Source organism: Mus musculus, chromosome 9, assembly GCF_000001635.26.
Source record: "Mus musculus strain C57BL/6J chromosome 9, GRCm38.p6 C57BL/6J".
Classification (NCBI taxonomy): Eukaryota; Metazoa; Chordata; class Mammalia; order Rodentia; family Muridae; genus Mus; species Mus musculus.
The window spans coordinates 71,633,426-71,653,653 of NC_000075.6; the positions used below are offsets into that span (position 1 = coordinate 71,633,426).

A 20,228-nucleotide genomic window follows, 5' to 3' on the forward strand; every position below is an offset into this window, starting at 1 on the left:
ACCAAAAGAAATAACAATGACACCCAATACTATACCCACATTAGTCTTAATAAATGAAAGAAAAATAGTGTTTCCCAGATAAGCAGCACCAGATCAGCCCTACAAGAAAGACACTAGAAATGAAAAAATGGTAACTACCGTTCTGAGAACACATCTCTATAAAACCTAGCAGGAGAACAGATAGACAAAAGAGAAGGAATCTAACACACACGAATGAGGAAGATAAATCACAAAAATAAATAATAAAGGAGACAGGAAAGAATACATATAAAACAAGCAGAGTGCAGTTGACAGATGAGAACATTATTTACTGATATCAACCTCAAATGTGAATATGATAAATGTATCAATCAAAAGACAGATTAGCCAAATGGGAGAAATAAAATCCCAACTGAACGCTGCCTACAAGAAACTGACTTCACTGGTAGCGACATAGTGAATAACAGTGGAAAGCTGGGAAAAGATGATCATGTTATTAAGAAACATGGAGCAACCAATGGCCAGCCCTAAAAACATGCACATATGTGCAACATTAAATGGACTCGTGTATATACACACTTAATAATTAAAAAAATAAAACATGAAAGCAGGAGGAGGATTTAAAGGAAGAGGAAGGAGTGGGGGCAGGATATGATAGGGGACTGAAGATGATCAAAGCATGTCATACACATGTGTGAAATGTCATGAAATCCATTAGTTTATATGCTTAATAAATGATATAACACCAGGCATGATGGTGCACAACTTGAATCCCAGCACTCAGGAGGCAGAGGCAGACAGAAAGCCACAACTGGTCGATGCACACAGAATAAGAGACTTGGTAATGTGGTAGAAAGGTTGTCAGACTAGAGGTGGTGAATGACTTCAAGGAAATCGTGTTTTCCAGACACAACACAGGGCAGATATACATAGGAGTGCAGAGACTGTGACGTCATGTACGAGACCTGCACAAGCTCAGATAGAATCCCAGCATGCAGGAGGGGAGGTGGGCATGACATGCTAGCCCTCACTAAGGAGCTATTGGCACCTAATTACTGTTGGATGAGGAAAAAAAAATCAGTTTCTTTAATGGCTGATAACTGGTATATTGATTATATACCAGAGAAGAGCCAGGGCCCAGGAGTAGTTGGCCTAGGAGAAACGGACTCTGTTTTGTTCTGTTTTTCCCCTTAAACGAGAGGACATTGAATTGGGTGAATCAGGCATGTGGGAAGAGTTGAGGGAGGGGAAAGAATATGATCAAAATATATGAAATTTTCTCAGAAAAAAATTAAACAGCGAAACTGGGAAGTTAGGAGTGAAATACAGTGTATAAATGTATGAAATTATCAAAGAATTGCATTACACTAAAAATCGTTAGTTGTTGAAAAGATGGAAATACTTAGTTCCCTAACTAGAAAATTACACACTGTACATGTGTGTTATAGGATCACAGTGTACCCTATAAGAGTATTCAAATATTAAGATGCAAAACCCAAGCATCCAAGTCTAGTTCCCTTAGGCCATACTTGTACAGAACAAGGAAAAATGCCAACGATTTAAGGGACAAGCAGAGAGCATGGGACACACACCACCAGCTACTTCCTTCCACTTGCCCCAGAGCCCTGAGAATCACATGCTGCTGACTGCTGGTAATGAATGCGGGCTCACAGCCTGCTCAGGCCTCCTAGAGGAAGCCTACTGCTTAGGGCACAGACCTGCTCTTGAGGGACACTGTGCACACCTTCCATGGTGGGAAGAAATTCCACAGACTAGTTGCCTGGCCCAGGTCCCCCATAGACCTTGCTTGCAGAGCAGGGCCTGCAGGTTCATTTGTACTTGAGCAAAGTAGCCCATAGGGCCCTTTCAGTTGCCTGGAACAGGATGTTTTGGTTACTGCCCCATCCTATAGGATGCTGTTCAAGGAGACTTTCAAGGAAGCCAGAGGATCCTGCCCTATCCTACAGAGAAGAAAAAATTGGTCCCCCAAAGTGGAGGGATGTAGACTAGTAGAGAAATCAAGTTGACAACAACAGAAGTATTAAAATGCACACAAAGTGGAGTATAGCCTCTCCCCACAGCTGTGTAGTAGGAACAGCCCTGCTTCAGCCATGAGCAGTCTGAGCCTGCTAATCCTTCTGGAAACTCCCACACAGGTGATATCACCCTGTTTTTCTGTTGGGAGGGTCAGAATAGTGCCTAGATCAGATCCGAATGGAAGCAGCCTGAGGATTTTACCCCAGGGCTTCTGACAAAAAGCCCTCAGTCCCCCCACCCCCAGCCATTTCTCAGTGGAACCACAGACTCGGGAGGGTTGATGCTTGACTATGGAAAAACCCTACAGGAAGCAGAGTGTTAGTGGGGAATTCTGTAGAGCTCCAAAGAAAAAGTCTACAGGAGGGTTAAGTGGAGATAGCCCTGGGGCATGGAGGACTGCCACAGTCACAGGGCAAGGTCCCAGAGCTGTAGACCATGCAGCTTATAGCCTCTACCAGAAAACAGATCTCCCCAGTGGCAGAACTCTAAGCAAGAGACATCTCTGAGGGTCTCTTCAGGTTCAAGCCCTCCCTGGAGAGCTTCAGGGCAACAGAAAAACAAAAACAAAAAAAATCATAACATTTCATACCCCACCACAACCTCTCAAAAGAGGGCTCTTAACTTGGAAGTATAAAATAAATCAGGAAAACAGGAAGGAATAGGAGGCAGCCATAAAAACCCAACAGTGACAGTAGCCAGGCAGGCCATGTTTCTGAGTCTTTTGGAAAACACAATAGCTTCCCCTCCATGCTTCTAAAAACCAGCGTTATTCTCTAAAATAAATCTACCTTGTGGAGCCTCAAGGAATTCCCCACAGTGTTATAGTTAAGGTCCCAAAGAAGAACAATTTCAGCACAAATCCTGGCAAGCACACCAGGAAGTCCTTGCTTCTGAGGCTCAGCTCAGCACCCAGATCTCACGTTCTGATCCTTCCTTGGACCCAGGGAAGTGAGACCGGAGAAATACCTCACGTGAGCTCAGTGTTTTACATGCTGTTTACCCTTCAACTCTACTAAATAGTCTGAATCAAAGCTATGCGGTCAAATTAAAACAGCCAGGAGCGCAGCTGGACTGAATGGATGCTCACTTACAGGGAGTGTATTGCTAGGAAGCAGCAGATCTGATTCTAGCAGCACTGGTATTCTTCAGGATAGCAGTGACCCAAGTTAGCTCTCAGGTTTAGAAGCTGCAGCCTTTCGGGTTAATGAAAAGCCAGAGGTATTTATGGTTGCTAATAATAATAGCCTCCTGGCCTGGGTTTATCAATAGGCTGTGATGAGATTGGCAGGCCATCATTCCTGGGCATTCTAAGAATTATCACCAGCCGGCTTACACAGTGGGCTTTGAGTAGCTCACACACTAAGAGGCAGTTCTGAGCTTTAGTCACTTTAGCTGAAAGAGGAAGCCCCACTCTGGTCTGTCACTTTCCTCCTGAAAAGGGGCTATTTAGAGTCTCAATTACTGGTTCCTATGTCCCCAGGTACAGAGGAGCAGGTGTGAGCCAGCCACAAAGGAGCAGTTTCTGAAAGTAACTGTTCATGCCTCAAGCTTTACCCCCTGGGATCTGTCTGGCAGTTTCCAAGGCAACAAGGCAGGCTTGCTAGTCCCTGGAAAGATGGTGAAGCTTCCCAAAGTTTGAAGTCAGTATTTGCCCCCTGTCAGCTGCCAGCTGTCTGGGTGGGATGAGTCAACTTACCACCATGCTGTTATCACCCTGGCTCTCAAGGCTGAGGGGGCTGCCTGTGGGCAAGCCCAACCCTGCTGTGCGCATTCAGCTACCAGCAGTGGTATGCACAGGGATGCCCACTGAGCCAAGATACCAGCCTACCCAGCATGTTTCAAACTCAGGCTAGCCCTCTTTCTGACCCCTTTACACATGCTAAGAGTCAGAAGAGGCAAAGGTAAATGCAGCCCTGTGTATTGTAAGTGTTAATAATAGTAATAATAATGATGATGAACCAAGGATGGCCATGAACTCTTCTTGCCCTCGCCTCTCATCCATGCAGGGAGGACAAGTGTATGCCACTATATCCATATTATGAGGTGCTGGGGAATGCATTCAGGGCTCTGTGCACACTAAGCAATCACTCTGCTAACTGAGCCACATCCCCTACCCATATAACACTATTCTTAACTTGAAGATCTTTAGAATATAATGTATGTGTAGGGTCATAATGTGACCCTACCACTTACAAGCTATACAACTGTAGGTCATGACTGTACCTTCCAAGCCCCAAAAGTGGCCAAGAAAGCATGCAAGGGGCCAGCACTTGGAAAATCCTCAGTGTAGTTGGCAGTAGGCATGGACTGAAATGTTTAGTTTGTTTTCATGGCACTGGGAATTGAACCCGGGGCCTCCAGCACCATCTCTGGAGGCCGTGAAATTATAATCCTCCTGCCTCAGCCACCTGAGAAGCAAGGTCTGTCCTACTGGCTCTAGCAGAGAAACAAAGTTTTTGTAGAAAGAAAGGTAAAAAGGTTTTCCCGGGATTTAAAGAGACCCAAAGCCAATAAAACAGTACCTCAGTGAATCTTCCTTCAGCTTACAAGTTTTCTGTTCTGTGTATGAGAAAATAGACAAGACACTCCTCACCTTTTATAAATATGGCATAAGGCCAAGTCAAATCTATTTTTTCTCAACATCAGACATGTTTGAAAGGCAGTGTAAAAAAAAAAAAACATTTATCTTGATTAGAATTCTCTGAATTTATCTACTATCCTGATTATGTATGGAAGAAAATCCCTGAGACTCAGAAAGTAAATACGGGGCTAGCACGTATTGAATAAACACAAGAATAACGAGAGAAGCCGGGGGCACAGAACAGAATGTTCTCTGAGGAGCACAGTGAAGGTCTGCTGGGCCTTGCCTCTTTACCCCAGCACTTTCTTAGATTGACCATCTAGAACACTGCATACGCTTCCTTGTTCTGCTGAATAACCTCCCACGGCTCCCCACGCAGTCAGGACACAGCCATTCAGAGCCTTAGTCGTCCCCTCCAATCCTGGCCCCTCTGCTTTGCTCATGGAAGCCAGAGTGTGTGAACATTCATTGCTTCTCAGCATCCGGTGCTTACCAGCCAATCTGCTCTGGCTCAGATGCCACACCCACTCTGTCGCATCTTTTTCTTCAAAGCCGACACTGGGCCAAGATTCCTCTAAGAGCCCTTCCCTCTAAGGCCCAGTGTGGCCTTTCCCTCCTGGGCGGGAGTCCTGCTCTTGGTACTTAGCACCTGCGCATTTTATTGTTAGTTTTCTACTTGTTAAATCTAGATCCTCTCCTTATGCTGGCCTAACATCACGATGGAATTCTGAAGCTTTACCACTCTGCCATGCACAAAGTCATATTTGCTATATCTTCCAGGCTCTGGTAGCTAAAACACCATCTTTGGGAAGGGGAAGCCTAAGCCTCTAGAACTACCTGCCACAGGACTCTGCTTAAAGTCCTTCATGGCTCTGGGTCTCAAATCTTTCATCCATTACACAATTCTGCAGATTTAACCTTGACATCCTTGCCAGACCCAAGATCCTGTCAGAGGGCTTAGCCTTTGGCTAAGATTGCTAGGACCCTTCTGTTTGGCCTGCTTACCTAAGACATAACGCTGGGACGAGGGGAAAGACTGGATACATGGGGAGAAGCAAGGACTCAGAACTTAGAAATGCCCAGTCTTAAACAGAGAACAGAAAACTTTAACTTTTAAAAGAAAGCAAGAGCTGTTTCTGTTTTTGTTTTAAATTCTTTCCCCGTGCTTTCTCTTCTCAGTGCCCAGCTGCACTCACTGGGAGTCCACGGTTCATAGGATTCAAGGTGACCTGTGCCGCTTTCTGTCCTTTAGTCTCCGCCTTTGTTAGGGTGTCAGTTGGTGAAAACTGATGAGAGGAGAAAGGGGTTCAGCTTCTAAGAGTCCCTCTTCTTGCTGTGATCTGACAGGGTGCCATAGGTACATGGCCTTGGACAGTTCCCACTGACCAGGGCCTGTCTGTCTGTCCCCAAAGCCCTCTCTACATGCCCTTTAATTTTAAAGGCAGAAAGTCAGACTTTGAGATAAAGGATTGTTGGTGAAGTGGGACTTTCCCCTCAAATATCTCTCTCTAATCAGGAGGCATCGAGGGCCTGAAGAGGTCAGAGATCTCCATCTACAGGGGTCACTCACCAGCTGTAGTAGCACACACCTGTAACCCCAGCACTCAGAGGCTGAGGCAGGAGGATAGAGAGGTTGAGGCTAGTTGGGCTTCATAGCAAGACCTATCACCAAAAACCAAGGAAGGAAGGAAGGAAGGAAGGAAGGAAGGAAGGAAGGAAGGAAGGAAGGAAGGAAAGAAGGAAGGAAGGAAGGAAGGAAGTAGAAGCAGCATCAGTCAATCTTGGAACTTTGGTTTTGTTTCTCATCAGTTTCTATATCAATTTGAACTTGATTTTCATTTTCTCCATTTACAGCAAGCATGTACCTACTTTCATTTCTCTACCTCCCAGAAATGGCAATATGACAATGGCTAATAGATAATGAATAATGGATAATAGAGCTAGTGGTGGCAGGTTGGGAGAGGGGACACCTTCAAACCCTTCTACATAAATAGCTTTTGTTTATTTGTGGGAAAGGGTCTCAGGCTGGCCTAGAACTCACTATTTGGCCAAGGGTGGATGGCCTTGAACTTCTGATCCTCTTGCCTTCACTTCTTAGGATCACAGCCATGCAGTACCATGCCAGTTTATGCAGTGCCGGGGATTGAACCCAGGACTCTGTGTGTGATGGGCAGGTACCCTACAAACTGAGCTACATCTCCAGACTTAATTATTCTGGGAATTTCCCAGAGTTCCATGGGAGGCAACTGAGGAGCAGGCCTGGGACTGCCTGTGAGTGCCCTTCACAGCAGCCCCCAGTCCAGAGTCTTTATCTCCTCCAGCGTGAACCTCAAGTGTTTGGCTCAGTGGAAAATTTTCAGCATTGACCACTGAGGCAAGCAGTTGCATCCCATGACTCGAATGAATGCTCAGAGAGAGGAAAAGGCCAAAGGCACTGTGGGACCAGATACCCCACAGTTCTGGGCCAGTGGCTGACCCAGTGGAGGTACTGTGTTCTGGTTCAGCATGGCTGTGTTTTCTCTTGTGTATACGTGATGGAACTGGAAACTGGTTTTAACTGCCTGGACTATTAATAAAGTGACAGTTCTTACCATTTCTCCCACTGTGCTTATATCACAGGGAACATGGACAAAACAAATCCACCGGCATTTCTCTCATTATGCATGCTTAGCAGACCTTGGAATGCCCTGGAGTAACACAGCTGCTTAGCCAACCTGGCAGGAACCCCTAACAAAACAGCTCTGAGTCCAGTAAGAGAACTTAGAAAACACAGTAAGAACTTTGGAGAGCCAATGTCAAGGTTGAGCTGTCCATCTGTGTCCTGGCGTTCTGGAAAATCTCTCTCTAAACCTCTGCTCCCTGGGCTTCTGAATGCTACCCCACCACAAGTACAGCTTGGGAACCAACACAGAACCAGAGCCCAGTAGCCTGGCTTAAAGTCCCTGCTCTCACTTCCCAAGGAAACCTGTGTACATCAGAAGCAGGAGTGGCAAAGGAGCCAGTGACCTTCATCTTCCCCTCTGATCAGGGACTGCCAGCCTAGTGATGACAACCCTTCAGCCCCAAACCTCCAGCCTAGTCACCCTGAGTTGAAAAGATGACGCTAAGCTCTTGGCCTACTGCAGCTAACACATCGTTTCCTGCCTCCGCTCTAGGAAATTCCCTCATGTTTCTGATCCCTTCCCTCCCAGTGGCTTACAATGGCAAAGACTACAGAATCTCTCCTTGTGCTCCGTGAGGAAGACTGTCTCCTCCTTGCTCTGAGTCCTCAGCCTCGCATGCTTCCTTTCCCCACAGTACCACGCACACACTCAACCTCCGACCACCCCCTCGTACCTGTTCCCTGCTCCACGTGATCCTCTCCGACAGCAAGTCAGCGTTGGTTCTTTCTTCTTCCAATTCAATCTCCAATTGGGACACCTTGTCCTGAGAAAGGAAACCACGAACCGTTACTTAAGTTAGACTGACCTGCGTTTCATGGACAGAAACCCCAAGAGCAAATGAGAGCTGAGTATTGTTAGAGCTTGGGAACATAAGGCATCTATCTCTTTTCCTCTCTCCTTCCCTTTCCTTCTTCCTAAAGGGTCTCACATACCCCAGAGTAGCCTCAAACCTGCTATGTAGTCCACGGTCACCTTGAACCTCTGATCTTCCTGCACTTCCCAAGTGCTGGAGTCACAAGATCGAGCCGGTGTCTTCAGTGTTTGAGATTGAACCCAGAGCTTCACGCTTGCTAGGCCAGTGCTCTACTAGCTGAGCGACACCCCCAGCCTTTATACGTATCATTTCTTATAGTGTCCAAAGCAGGTATTTTAAAAACATGTTTTGTTGCTTTTGTGGTATAACTGGGCATGCAGAAAATAAACTAAAGGAGAAAAGCGCTACCCTAAGCCCTGATGAACAAAACAAACCCACTAAGGATATGTTAGGACATGTCTTAAACCGGCCCCTACTAAAGTCAACATATAGGGTGGGAAGCCATCCTGGACATGTCTACAAATACCTCAGACTCAAGGGCTCACTCCTGTGAGCGCAGACACATGCTATTGACCTGCCTCCTCTCTACAGTGCCCATGAACTCAGCAGTGGACACCCGCAAGTCCACACTGGATTGCACAGGACAGTGGGGGCCAATTCTGGTAAATTCACCATCACAGAGTAGTGACAGCCTGTCCCTCTGGACTCTATTAAATGTCACTGGAAGTTTAGAGAGAAGCACTTCCAAGTAGTTTTATGAATGAGAAAGAGGTTCCTCCACTCAGAGTGCTGGGGGGACTTGAGCCTGGGTTTCTTCTGCCTCCAGTAGATTTTTCATAGGTCTGGGTAAACCTGGTCATGAAATGTGTATTTCTAAAACAATGTTTTCATTCTGTTTTATGTTATGTATGCAAGTGTTTTGTCTGCATGCATGTCTGTGCACCACATGTGTGCAGTGCCTATGGAAGCCAGAAGAGGGCGGCAGATTTCCTTGGACTGGAGTTACAGGTATGCCACCCTATGGATCTCTGGAAGAGCAGCAGCTCATTCCTAACCACTGAGCCATCTCTCTCGCCCTGACAGATGCTTTTTAAAACCAAGACCTGTGTGTAAGTATAAACTACGAATTGCCAGAATTGACTGACAACCATGGGTAGCTTTGTAAACAACAGAAACGAAGCTCTTTGTGTGACTGATGAACTGTCTGTGAACGAACGGCTATATCAAGTGGTGAGCAAAGCCTCCCGGGAGGACCACTGAGATGGCTGACCAGGTAAATATACTTATTGTGAAGACGGAGGCTAGAGTTCAGACTCCAGGACCCATGTGAAAATGGAGAGCTGACTCTACAAAGTGTCTTCCATCCTCCACACACATGCACATATACACAGTAAGAGGGCTGGAGAGATGGCTCAGAGGTTAAGAGCACTGTTCTTCCAGAGGTCCCCAGTTCAAACCACCTATAGTGAGACCTGGTGCCCTCTTCTGGCCTGCAGACATACACGCAGGCAGAATGCTATATACATAATAAATCTAAACAAACAACAAAAAAACTAAAGAAACCCAAAAGCTCTCCCTTAGGAGTAGAAAGTCCCAGAAACTACTCAGGGCATGGCCAGCTGCTGTTTGAAGTTGCCCATCCATGCAGAATACTCAGAAATTGCAAAATATCTACAGAACTTCAACCACCTGCAGCTGAATTTACAGAAACTGTTCCTGTGGGGAGCGCCTGAGACCTGAGCATTAGCTACGTCTCAGTGAAGGAATGGAAAAGGCACAAGTCGTACGGCCCTGCCACCTCTGAGAGCAACACCTCTCAGATGCCTTCCATGATGGCAGGAGCCCCGAGGCCAGAACTGAAGAACAAAAGTGCAGAAACACCGCCTGCAGTGGTGTTTGGCTGCACCACTACTTCAAGACCTTCAGTGACCCAAAGGAAATAACTTGTTAGTCTGAATATTCTGGCCTCAAAGGAGATAATCTGACAACTCAATCTGATTTCAGCTCAAATCACTTATCTTTTTTTTTTTTTATTTTTATTTTATTATATGTGAGTACACTGTAGCTGTCTTCAGATGCACCAGAAGAGGGCGTCAGATCTCATTACAGGTGGTTGTGAGCCACCATGTGGTTGCTGGGATTTGAACTCTGGACCTTAGGAAGAGCAGTCGGTGTTCTTAACCACTGAGCCATTTCTCCAGCCCCAAATCACTTATCTTTAAAGATCCATTTCTTTCTTTTTAGTCATCTGGGTGAGGGAATGTGCGTGTGAGTGCAGGTGTCAGCAGAGGCCAGAAGAGGGCGCTCATTGGATCTCCTGGAGTTGGAGTTGCAGGAAACTCTGAACTGGCCACGGGGTAGAACTGAACTTGGGTCCTCTGTAAGAGTATTGTGTGCTCTTAACTGCTGAGCCCCAAATCACTTAGGCTCTTTTTCCTGCTCCCAATCCATACTGTCCAGACAATATCTGAGGTCTAAGCCAGGGCCTATCATACCAAGGGTCTTTGTTTGCTACTTGATTGGTTTCCACTTGACGTTTGTGTGTGTGTGTGTGTGTGTGCGCGCGCGCGCGCGCACGCACGCGCGTGCGCATACCTGGTGTCTTCCTCACTCACTCTCTGTCTAGGAACGACCTGGCCAGCCCCAGGGACCCTCCTATCTCTGCCTCTCTGGCACTGTGATTACAGATGCCCACTGGCATGATCTCTGTTTTGCATGTGCACTAGGGGTCTGAACAGAGGTCCTCAGGCTTATACGGCATATATTTTACAATGAGCCATCTCCGTAGCTCATCCAGTTGCCTTTGACCAGGTTGTTTAGGCCCTAGAATGATCCATTTCTAGTTAACTAGGTTGACCTTAGCTTATCCAAAAATGACTCCCTAAAGAGATCAGGAGTAAGATACTAAAAAAATATGGCAACCCCATAAACAAAGCAATAAAACTGCCATCAGTTTTCTCTGGTCTGAGAGAGGCCTATCTCATAAAATCTCCACCAGTTCAAACTTCACTCCTAGATACAAACTGCAAAGCACCCTGGAGGTTTTAAAAGCTATTTCTGCTTATATACAAAGCTGAATGAGGAATTCATTGATTTTTGAGTTTAAGCCTTCTTTGCTGGCCTTGAGCACCAGGCCCGTCTTTTATCAAACTCAGTCTCTCTGTTACTCTCTGAATTCCACTGGAGAGCAGAACACATGTGTGTTTCTGGTTTAGGGTCATTCCACTCTCACAAATTATTCCTCTTTAGCAATTCAGGTTTTCCTGTCATCTCAGAAGTCCTGGTATTTCTTTGTGTGGGTTTCTCTCAAGTGTTGAGTATTAGGCTTGTAAATACTCACCCCCAGCTGGTAACTGCTTTGGGCAGTTGCAGACAGACTATCTTGGGACTGGGAAATGGCAATGAATTGGACCACAGTTTGCTGATAACTCTGGCAATGATACATACACACTCAGGAAGATGGGCCAGGAATGAGACTGGACTCTGTGGTTTGGTCAGTGGTCCCCGATGTGCAGGGTGGTTTGGGGTCTACGGCACAGTGTGGAACCTGACTGGACAGTTGGCAGTCTTGGAGCCTTTGTAGGGGAACCATTACTTAAGGGACACAACACCATCAGCTAATTTCTTTGGGGAATAACTTATATCCTCTTCAAAGCAATGAAGCCATTAGGCTAAATCACAGATCAATTCCTTCCTGCGTAACTCTCTACAACATGATAAGCTGCCCCCCACTCCAAAGAAAGGGTCTTGATTACATCAAGCTAGAAAGAGTGAAAGCCCAAGGCTTCCTATATCCCCCTGGTGGCCCAGACGTGTTCTCCTCAGCCTGGCTCCAGTCCGGGTACCCACAGCCTGGCTCCCGCCCCCTAGGTGCCCTCAGCCTGGCTCCAGCCCGGGTACCCACAGCCTGGCTCCCAACCCCTAGGTGCCCACAGCCTGGCTCCCGCCCCCTAGGTGCCCTCAGCCTGGCTCCAGCCCGGGTACCCACACACCTCCATCTGCTTGATGAGTCGGCTGCGGTCATCCTTGAGGTGGCTCTTGGCCTCCAGCTCATACTCCAGGTCCTTCAGCGACTGCTCCAGAAGCTGCCGTTTTGTGAGCGCCTCCTCCTCAGCTCGCTGGTAGTCCTGCAACTCTTCCTCCTTGAGGCGTAACTAGAAGGAGAGCGTGTGTGAAGGTCCCTTGGGCAGTGGGAATGGCAAGGAATTGAAATGATATTGGATAGCTCTGGCAATGATAGAGAACACATGCCTGCATACAGGTTTGCATACCATGTGCATGTCTTGCTCAAGGAGGCCAGAAAACAGAGCGCACAGGCCCATCCCAAAGCAAAGAGGGGCAAACCCCACCTCTCTCTAGACTTCAATTTCCCATGTTATAAAAAGAGTGGTTTTCCTTTGTAAGAAGTACACTGTTGGGTTATAAAGTCAATTGATTAGGTGTGGACTAGTATTTTAACTACATAGAACACACACAATAAAGTATGAACAAGCACTGTGGTGTTTTTGTATTATATATTAACATATTTGGATGGATGGACGTGTCATTAGGTGGGCTGTGGTCAAAGCCACTTGACAGTCACTTAAGTAGCTAAGCGTTCTTGTATCAGCACTGTCTTAAGAGAGGTTTAACGTTTTAAAATAAAAACTAAATTAATGATCTCTAAGCAACTGCAGGCACAAAATCCAAGAACAAAATCATACTCATTTGGTAACAACCATTGCTGTGTAGAAAAAAATGGTCACCCATAACGACAGTGCTCTTTTCATCCACAAGGTGGCGCTCATATAATAGTTTTGAAGAATGTACAACAACAGTTTGAGTCTCAGGAGCCAGGCCATGACACTAGCAAGGGAAATGCCAAAATCAACCTGGCTTGCTGATTCAATGAGGCTCAACCCTAGCTCTTTGGTTGCCAATGTCAAACCCTCCTGGAGTAGACACAGAGCTAACAACGGAACACCACAGAGGTTTATTCCTTGCGGGAGTCCACAGAAAAGCCGGGGAAGCTCTGAAGGATCAGGCTAGCATAAGAAGACCCCAGTCCAGCACTGCATTCTGACGGAGATGAAGATGCTCGTTTCCAGTACAATGGGGAGCCCCAGCCACTTCTAGCACAGTCCCACTTGGGAGAAAATGACTTCTAGACACAGGCCCTGGTCTGGTTTGGGCATCAATGGTGAGTGAAACAGAGAGAGCACAGGGCAGTCATCCACAGAGAGCACAAAATGGGGTGCTCTCTGGACCTGATACACCACTCACTGCAGAGAAACACTACGTTTCTCTGAGTGTCAATGTCCCCATTGCAACATAGGGAAAATGTTAAAATGTACTTTATCTGAGAATTAGATGCTACCCAAAATTAGTGATCACAAAGAATGCTAATCAAATAAACAATTTCCTTCTTGGCATCCTCTGAAACACCATGCACACCTCTCCTAATACCTACCATACTGCTACCACCACCACCACCACCACCAACTCCTCCTCCTCCTCCTCCTCTTCCTCTTCCTCTTTCTCTTCCTTTACCCCCTGCCACCACCTCCACTTAGCAGGGGCTGGGGATCCATCTCCTAACACCTTTAAGTGCCCTCCCAAGAGCACTCAGTAACTCAGAGAGAACAGTTAGCACGCCTGATCACCCCCAGTTCCAAAGCCCAAAATGCAGGGCTGGAGAGAAACTGATCAGTGGTTAAAACCATGAGTTTGGCTCCTGGTACCCACACGGCAGCTCACAACCATCAGTGACTCCAGTTCCAGGAGATCCGATGCCTCCCTCCTCCTGGCATCTCTAGGTACCAGGCTCACATGTGGTGCAAGAATATACATGTAGGAAAAATAATTATATTCATAAAATAAATCCTTAAAAAAAAGACAAAACTTTGGAGCATTTGACTCCGAATCCAAAGCTAAAACATTCTGCATTGTGGATTTTGAGATTGGAAATGGCAAACAAGTAAAAATCTCCACAAATAACTTCAAGATCTCTGAGATCAGAAATACTCCTAGCACCAAGCATTTGAGGTAAGGAATGTTCCCCACAGAGTGTCCAAGAGTAACTTGCTCTCAGATAATAATAAGCAAGACAGAAAGCCCTAAAGGGGACACCTGTCTTACCCCATCCCAGGGGTATCACAGAAGAGACAGAAAAAATGGATGAGACAGGGAAGGGGTGCCATGCTTTGGAGCACTGTCACAGCAAGGCGCAGTCGTTGCACTAAGCAGCTGGGACGAGACTGAGCGACCAACCTTCCATCACAGAGCTGGAGGAGCTCACACGGCCCCGCCCCTCCCTGAGGATTTAAAAGTCAGCTAATTGTTGTTCATGGAGAGAACAACAGCTTTTCTTCAGTGGTGTAGCTGCTGTTGAGTTGTCCAGGCTCCTAAGAGCAACCTTAACGTGACAGGGACCAACACCAACGGGAAAGTGGGAGGGCCAGATGGGCAAAGGGGATCAGCAGGAGTGAGGAGACCAGAGAGGGTGCTGAGGTGAACAGGATCAAGAGACAGGAGATCCACATGTGAGATGTCGTAACGAGACCCACTACCGTATAAATGAATCAACCTGCTAATAAATTAGCAGATAATTTGTTAATACGATAATAAATTGTCGTATAAATTATTTTATCTACTAATAAAAATGCCAGTAAGCAAATACCTTTTTAACCTGTCAGTACCACCTTTAAGTTGTTAGCAGGATTAAGTAAATGAACTAAAGACGAACTCTAAGCCTTACCTCCTAAAGGTCAAAGGCCACCCTCACCTGACCCGGGTGTCTCACACCACAGGCAGAATGGTAGCGTCTGGCCCTACCGCATCTGCTTCCTTATCTGTGAAGAGGATCTTCATGCTTCCTTCTCCACTGAAGTGTCCAGCCTCAAAATGTTTATACAAATAGCCATGTGGATCCCTGTTTAGGGTCACAGTGACACAGTGGCCTTTTGAAGTTAAAACAGACCAGGTATTTGATGTGTTCTGGCAAATGTCTGAGCCCTTCCATCCGTCTGCTCTAAAAATGAAAAGAATATTCTTTTCACAGCAAAGAGAGCGGTGATGTCAGCGTGCCAGAGTCTGTTTTCTTGGAACCCTGTATCACATAACCCTGGGGCATAGGGGATGCGTTATCAGGGCTCTCTCAGAACTGTTCTGGAAATCTGTAATAAATACCCATTGTTCTTTGATGGGTTCAGCACTGACTCAGGGGAAAACCTTCCTTTGATCATCAAAGAAATTAAAAGTTTGGTTCTTTTTTGTTTTCCTTAAAACTTGTTTTCCTGCGGAATCTGTGGGCTCTTCGCACTGGAGGCTGGGGTGGGGTGTGGAGTTAAGAAAGAAAGAGCACTGCAGTGTGTATCGATGTCCAGAACCTAGGTGCCTCCACTATACCATTGCATTATCGTGTTTAGCATTAAGCTACTAATGGTTTGCAGAAGGCGATGCTGAGACTGCTGAGACCGCTTGCTTGCCGTCAGTTGGCACAGGCTAGACTCACAGCCAGGAGTGAGGGTGCACGCCTATGATCCTAGCACTTGGGAGCATGGGGCAGAACTGACACGGGAGACAACAGACAGACAGACAGACAGACAGACAGACAGACAGAAATGGGTAGTCATGGAGCTTCCCAGCCTCCAACACCCAACGTCCCCATTAACTTTTCTCTTCCTAGCTCAAGAATGCAATCACTGCATTTCTTTTCTCTATTATTCTTAAGTATAAAGCCAAGAGTGTGTCTTAGGGCAGCCAAGCAGGCTCAGCAGGTAAGGTGCTTGCCGCGCCAGCCTGACAATCTCAGCTTGAGCCCCAAACCCTCGGAAAGGGAAGAGAAACCAACTCCACAGAGTTATCCCCTGAGCTCCACGCATTCACTTACATCTTCACATACACACATCACACGCCCGCAATGATAAATAATAAAAAAACAAAAATAATACGTTTTAATTATGTCAGTATTCGTAAACTCCTGAGACTGAACCAAGGCTAGACCCCACAAAGCCACATGCCCAGTCCTTAGTTTATTTTACAATGGCTATCGGATTCTTATCTAACCCAATAGAAGTCAAGAGACCATTGTCAGGACTGCAGAGATGGCTCTTGACTTGAGAGCCTTTGCTTCTCAATCGTGAGGGCCAGAGTTTGGATCCCAGCCCCTACATCAGGGAGCCCACAAACACCTGCAACTCCTCTTCCAAAAAATCAACAACCTCTTTTGTTCTCCGTGGGCACCAGCACATACGTGGATGCAAACAGACACACTCATGTGGAAACATGCATACACACATAACCAACCAAACAAAATGGCTGTTAAAATAACCTAGTCATCTTAAAAAGAAAAAGTTGTTAAAAAAAAAAAAACCTCATCACTTCCTGCCATCTTGTTCTAGGGATGATAGAAGGCACGGAGGCGAATGACATGTTTGGACACAGATCGACACAATGTCATTGCTCATAAAAGGTGATTCAACTTTTCAAGCAGAAAACTTTGGACCGAACCAGAACGTGGCCCAGTTAAAGCTGTTCCTGTTTCGCTTGTGTGTCAGTGGGAGTTTTGCCTCTTAGGATGCTACCTACATATAATCACTAGAGAACAGAGACAAAACAAGCCCCAAAGCTTCCTTAAGCATTCCCCTGTCCCAGCCCCCTCAACAGAAGCCTTGCAAAGCAAGCTGGAGGACTGACTCTCAGAAGAGATAAAGGAGAGGATTTCCCGGCAGGTAGGCGTTACCTCATCCTGCATCTTCGAGGCTGCCAGTCTGGCCTTTTCCACTTCCAGGCATTTCTCCTTCAGTTGTGTCTGCATTTCCGCAAGCTCCCGGCGGTTCTTCTCCTTATACTCGCCCAGCTGCTTCTGCAGCTCCAAAGAGGATGTGCGGGAGGCCTCAGCAATGTCGGCCATCTAGAGGAAGCGGCGTGGTATGAGGGGACCCTGCCATGCTCCATCTGGAGTCCATTCCGACATGGAAAGCATCTCCAATCATCCCTGCCAAGCACCAGGTCTGGGCTGTGGGGTCTGGCTTAACCCTGCCTTGGGGACAGCATGGAAGAGTGACTAGGGGCTGGGTACACAGCCCTGAGATCGGAACTTTGCTCTTCCCTAACCGGTGCATGGTTGAGCTGTAGCCTTAGCCACTGAGGACCTTGGCCCTGCCCTTTTAGAAACAATGAATCCCATCCACCTTCCAGAGGGGTTGCCAGAGTTAAGACAAAACCCAGAGAGAACTCTAGTTAGAGCTGAAGAAGTCACTAGCAAAATGCCTGGCCCAGGGGAGGTATCAGAAAATGGCAGCCTCCGGTGTGCACTTCTAGAAGGTAGGGAGCCCGGCAGCATCAGTGTGTGCCTTTCCCTGAGAGTGTGAGCTGAGGGGCAGAAGTGTCAGAGTTTAGGAACTGCCTTTGGAACTCCTGAATGTCAGAGAGACGTGACTATGCAGACTCTGCCCAGAGGCCTCAACTCAAGCTTAAGGACCATTGGTTAAGCGTGTGTCTACACCAGGCCAGCTCTGTTTATTGTTAGCAAGTGACCAGGTGCCCAGGGCCCTGAGGGGTTTGGTGTTGATGTTTTTAGCTAAGTTTCTTGCATCTGGAGTTTTCGCTGAGTCCAGGGAATGGCTGCAGGGTCTCGGCACCATCCAAGTGCATCTGTGCTTGGGGGATGATGGGTTTCCTGAGCCTTTGCAGGAGGAAGCGCTGGGCTCTCCCGGGCCCACCTGCCTTTGCTCAGCTGCCTGCCCTCTCACCTCCTTCTGCAGCTTCTCGATGGTCTTGTCCAGGTGCCACCGCTCGCTCTCCATCTCGTTCTTCAGCTTTCGCAGCTGCTCCTTCTGCTCCGCCTCGTCCCGGAGTTTCTCCAGGAGTTCCTTCTGCTCCTGGGAGACCTGGCTCAGCTCTCTCTGCGGATGGAAAAACTCAGCAGTGTCACTCACCGACCTGGTCACCCTCTGCCACAGGTGGCCAGGGGAACTTCATACCACAAAGACAATGAAACGCATCACCTCTAGGCAAAGGGGAAGGAATCAAGGGATCAGGGACTGAAAAGGCAAACTGACGTAGCCAACGCCAACGGCCTCCATAAGAGCAGAGGGGGAGGGGGAGTACACGGAGCAGCCACATGGCTGGTGGGGTTTAGGCTAGACTCCTCAATCTGAATGTCTATCCTTAAAACAGGACAGCGATCTCGCAGACCAACCGAAACCAACTGGGCAAGCGCCCTAGCAGCTGAGCTCAATCTCCAGCCTAGTACAGGGACTTTATTTATTTATTTTTAATTCATTTATTTATATATTTATTTTTCTTGAGACAGAGTTTCTCTGTGTAGCTCTGGCTGTCTTGGAAATCACTCTGTAGACCAAGCTGGCTTCAAACTCAGAGATCTGCCTGCCTCTGCCTCCCAAGTGCCAGGATTAAATGCATGTACCGCTGCCACCACCCGGCACAGGAACTCTTAATGCCTGTCTCGTCTTGTGTCCTTGCAAGAGGCTGCATAGAAAAATGGTTGACATTTGGACACAGTGCTTAACGGTTTATAATCTGCTGTCACGTGCGGTTACCCATGCATCTTGAAGCTACCCCTAAGTGGTCCCAGGCTCCCCTGGGTTTGCAGAGGATACTCTAGGTGTGTTTGCCAAGTGTACAGCAAGGGAGTGAAAATCTGGGGTTGTCTCCTGGTTCCTGGACTTGGACAGCAGGAGGGCAGGGTGTGCTTCAGCAGCCAACGTTGCCAGGCTGCTGAAGTTCGCCCCTACAGGGAACCAAGACCAACAAAAGCTGTCAGGGAAAAGAGAGCAAAGAAAAATATTCAGGTGTGGGAGTTGGAATAGGTATGGCCCCCATAGACTCATGTGTTTGAATGCTTGGCCCTTAGGGAGTGGCACTATCAGGAGGTGTGGCCTTGTTGGAGGTAGTGTGTCACTGTGGGGGCAGGCTTTGGAATCTCCTATGCTTAAGCTATGCCCAGTGTAGCATACAATCCCCTTCTGCACCACGTCTGCCTGCACGCTGCCAAGCTTCCCACCATGGTGATAATGGACTGAACTCTGAAACTGCAAGCCAGCCCAATGAAATGTTTGTCTTTGTAAGACTGGCCTTGGTCCTGGTGTCTCTTCACAGCAAGAGACCCCTAAGATATGCCAGTGTGAGGGCCATCAGCCCACTACAGCTATAGCTGGCCATGCAGCAAGAGTGAGTGAGACCCTGAGGTTTCTGTTTGGAATTTACTTTCTAGAGTTGGGGAGGAAAAGAAAGAAGAGGAGTTGTTAAAATCAGTGAGGTTGATTCCAACATGTGGGAAAAACTCTAAGGATCTAGATATCAAAAATGTGGCTACTCCTCCCCCCATCCCCTGAAACCCTCCACCACCCATACTAGTGCTGGCAGTGGTGGTGCATGCCTTTAATCCCAGCACTCGGGAGGCTCAGGAGGCAGAGCTCAGTGAGTTTCAGTCTGGCCTGGTTGACAAAGCTAGTTCCAGGACAGCCAAGGCTACATGAGAAAAACCCTGTCTCAAACCAAACCAAACCAAAACACAACACAACACAACACAACACAACACAACACAACACAACAGGTGGGAAGCAATAGAAGAAGATATCCCTGTTAACCTCTGGCTTCCACAGATGCCTGTGTGGTCCTATACACACAAGCCAATTCTTCATCTTCGCCAATGGTGGTGGTGGTGTGACCCTGGGACAGCATGGGCACGTGCACACACATGTGCGCATGCACACACACACATACACATATACAAACACACATACACAAACACACACACAAACAACACATTTCTACACCCATCCACACCCACCTTTCAAAGGTCCCAAGCTTGCTTGATTTTGGATGAATTTGGGCCATGTCTTTGTAGCAGTGACTTTTTAGAAAAATTTTCTCTCAATCCACCCCCATGTCCCGTGTGTGTGTGTGTGTGTGTGTGTGTGTGTGTGTGTGTAGAACACATTTCTTAGATAGCTGAGGAGACAGAACATTTTTCTAGGTGGCATTTCTAAGGGACATTTTAAGATTATCTGAGATAATGCTCAAATTCAAGTTTATGGATTCCCATCTGTTCCAAACACTGTGACTCCACGTGAAAAGGCTAGGATATGCATTCTATGTTTAGGGATATCCTACTGCTGTTTGCTGAATCTGATATAAGAGGTATCAT

At 47.1% G+C, this 20,228-nt stretch overlaps 1 protein-coding gene across 3 annotated transcripts in view; it reads right to left on the reverse strand.

Annotated features, from left to right (window-relative positions):
* Nucleotides 1–20,228, reverse strand: part of Cgnl1 (cingulin-like 1) — a 182,794-nt gene that overhangs the window by 6,919 nt on the left and 155,647 nt on the right. For all 3 annotated transcript variants that reach the window (XM_006511395.1, NM_026599.5, NM_001304362.1), the window contains exons 11-14: nucleotides 17,809–17,961; nucleotides 16,797–16,967; nucleotides 12,067–12,228; nucleotides 7,934–8,023 (exon numbers count right to left, since the gene is read on the reverse strand). In XM_006511395.1, coding sequence (XP_006511458.1) covers nucleotides 7,934–8,023; nucleotides 12,067–12,228; nucleotides 16,797–16,967; nucleotides 17,809–17,961 — 576 coding nt within the window. The remainder of the gene's footprint in view (nucleotides 1–7,933; nucleotides 8,024–12,066; nucleotides 12,229–16,796; nucleotides 16,968–17,808; nucleotides 17,962–20,228) is intronic.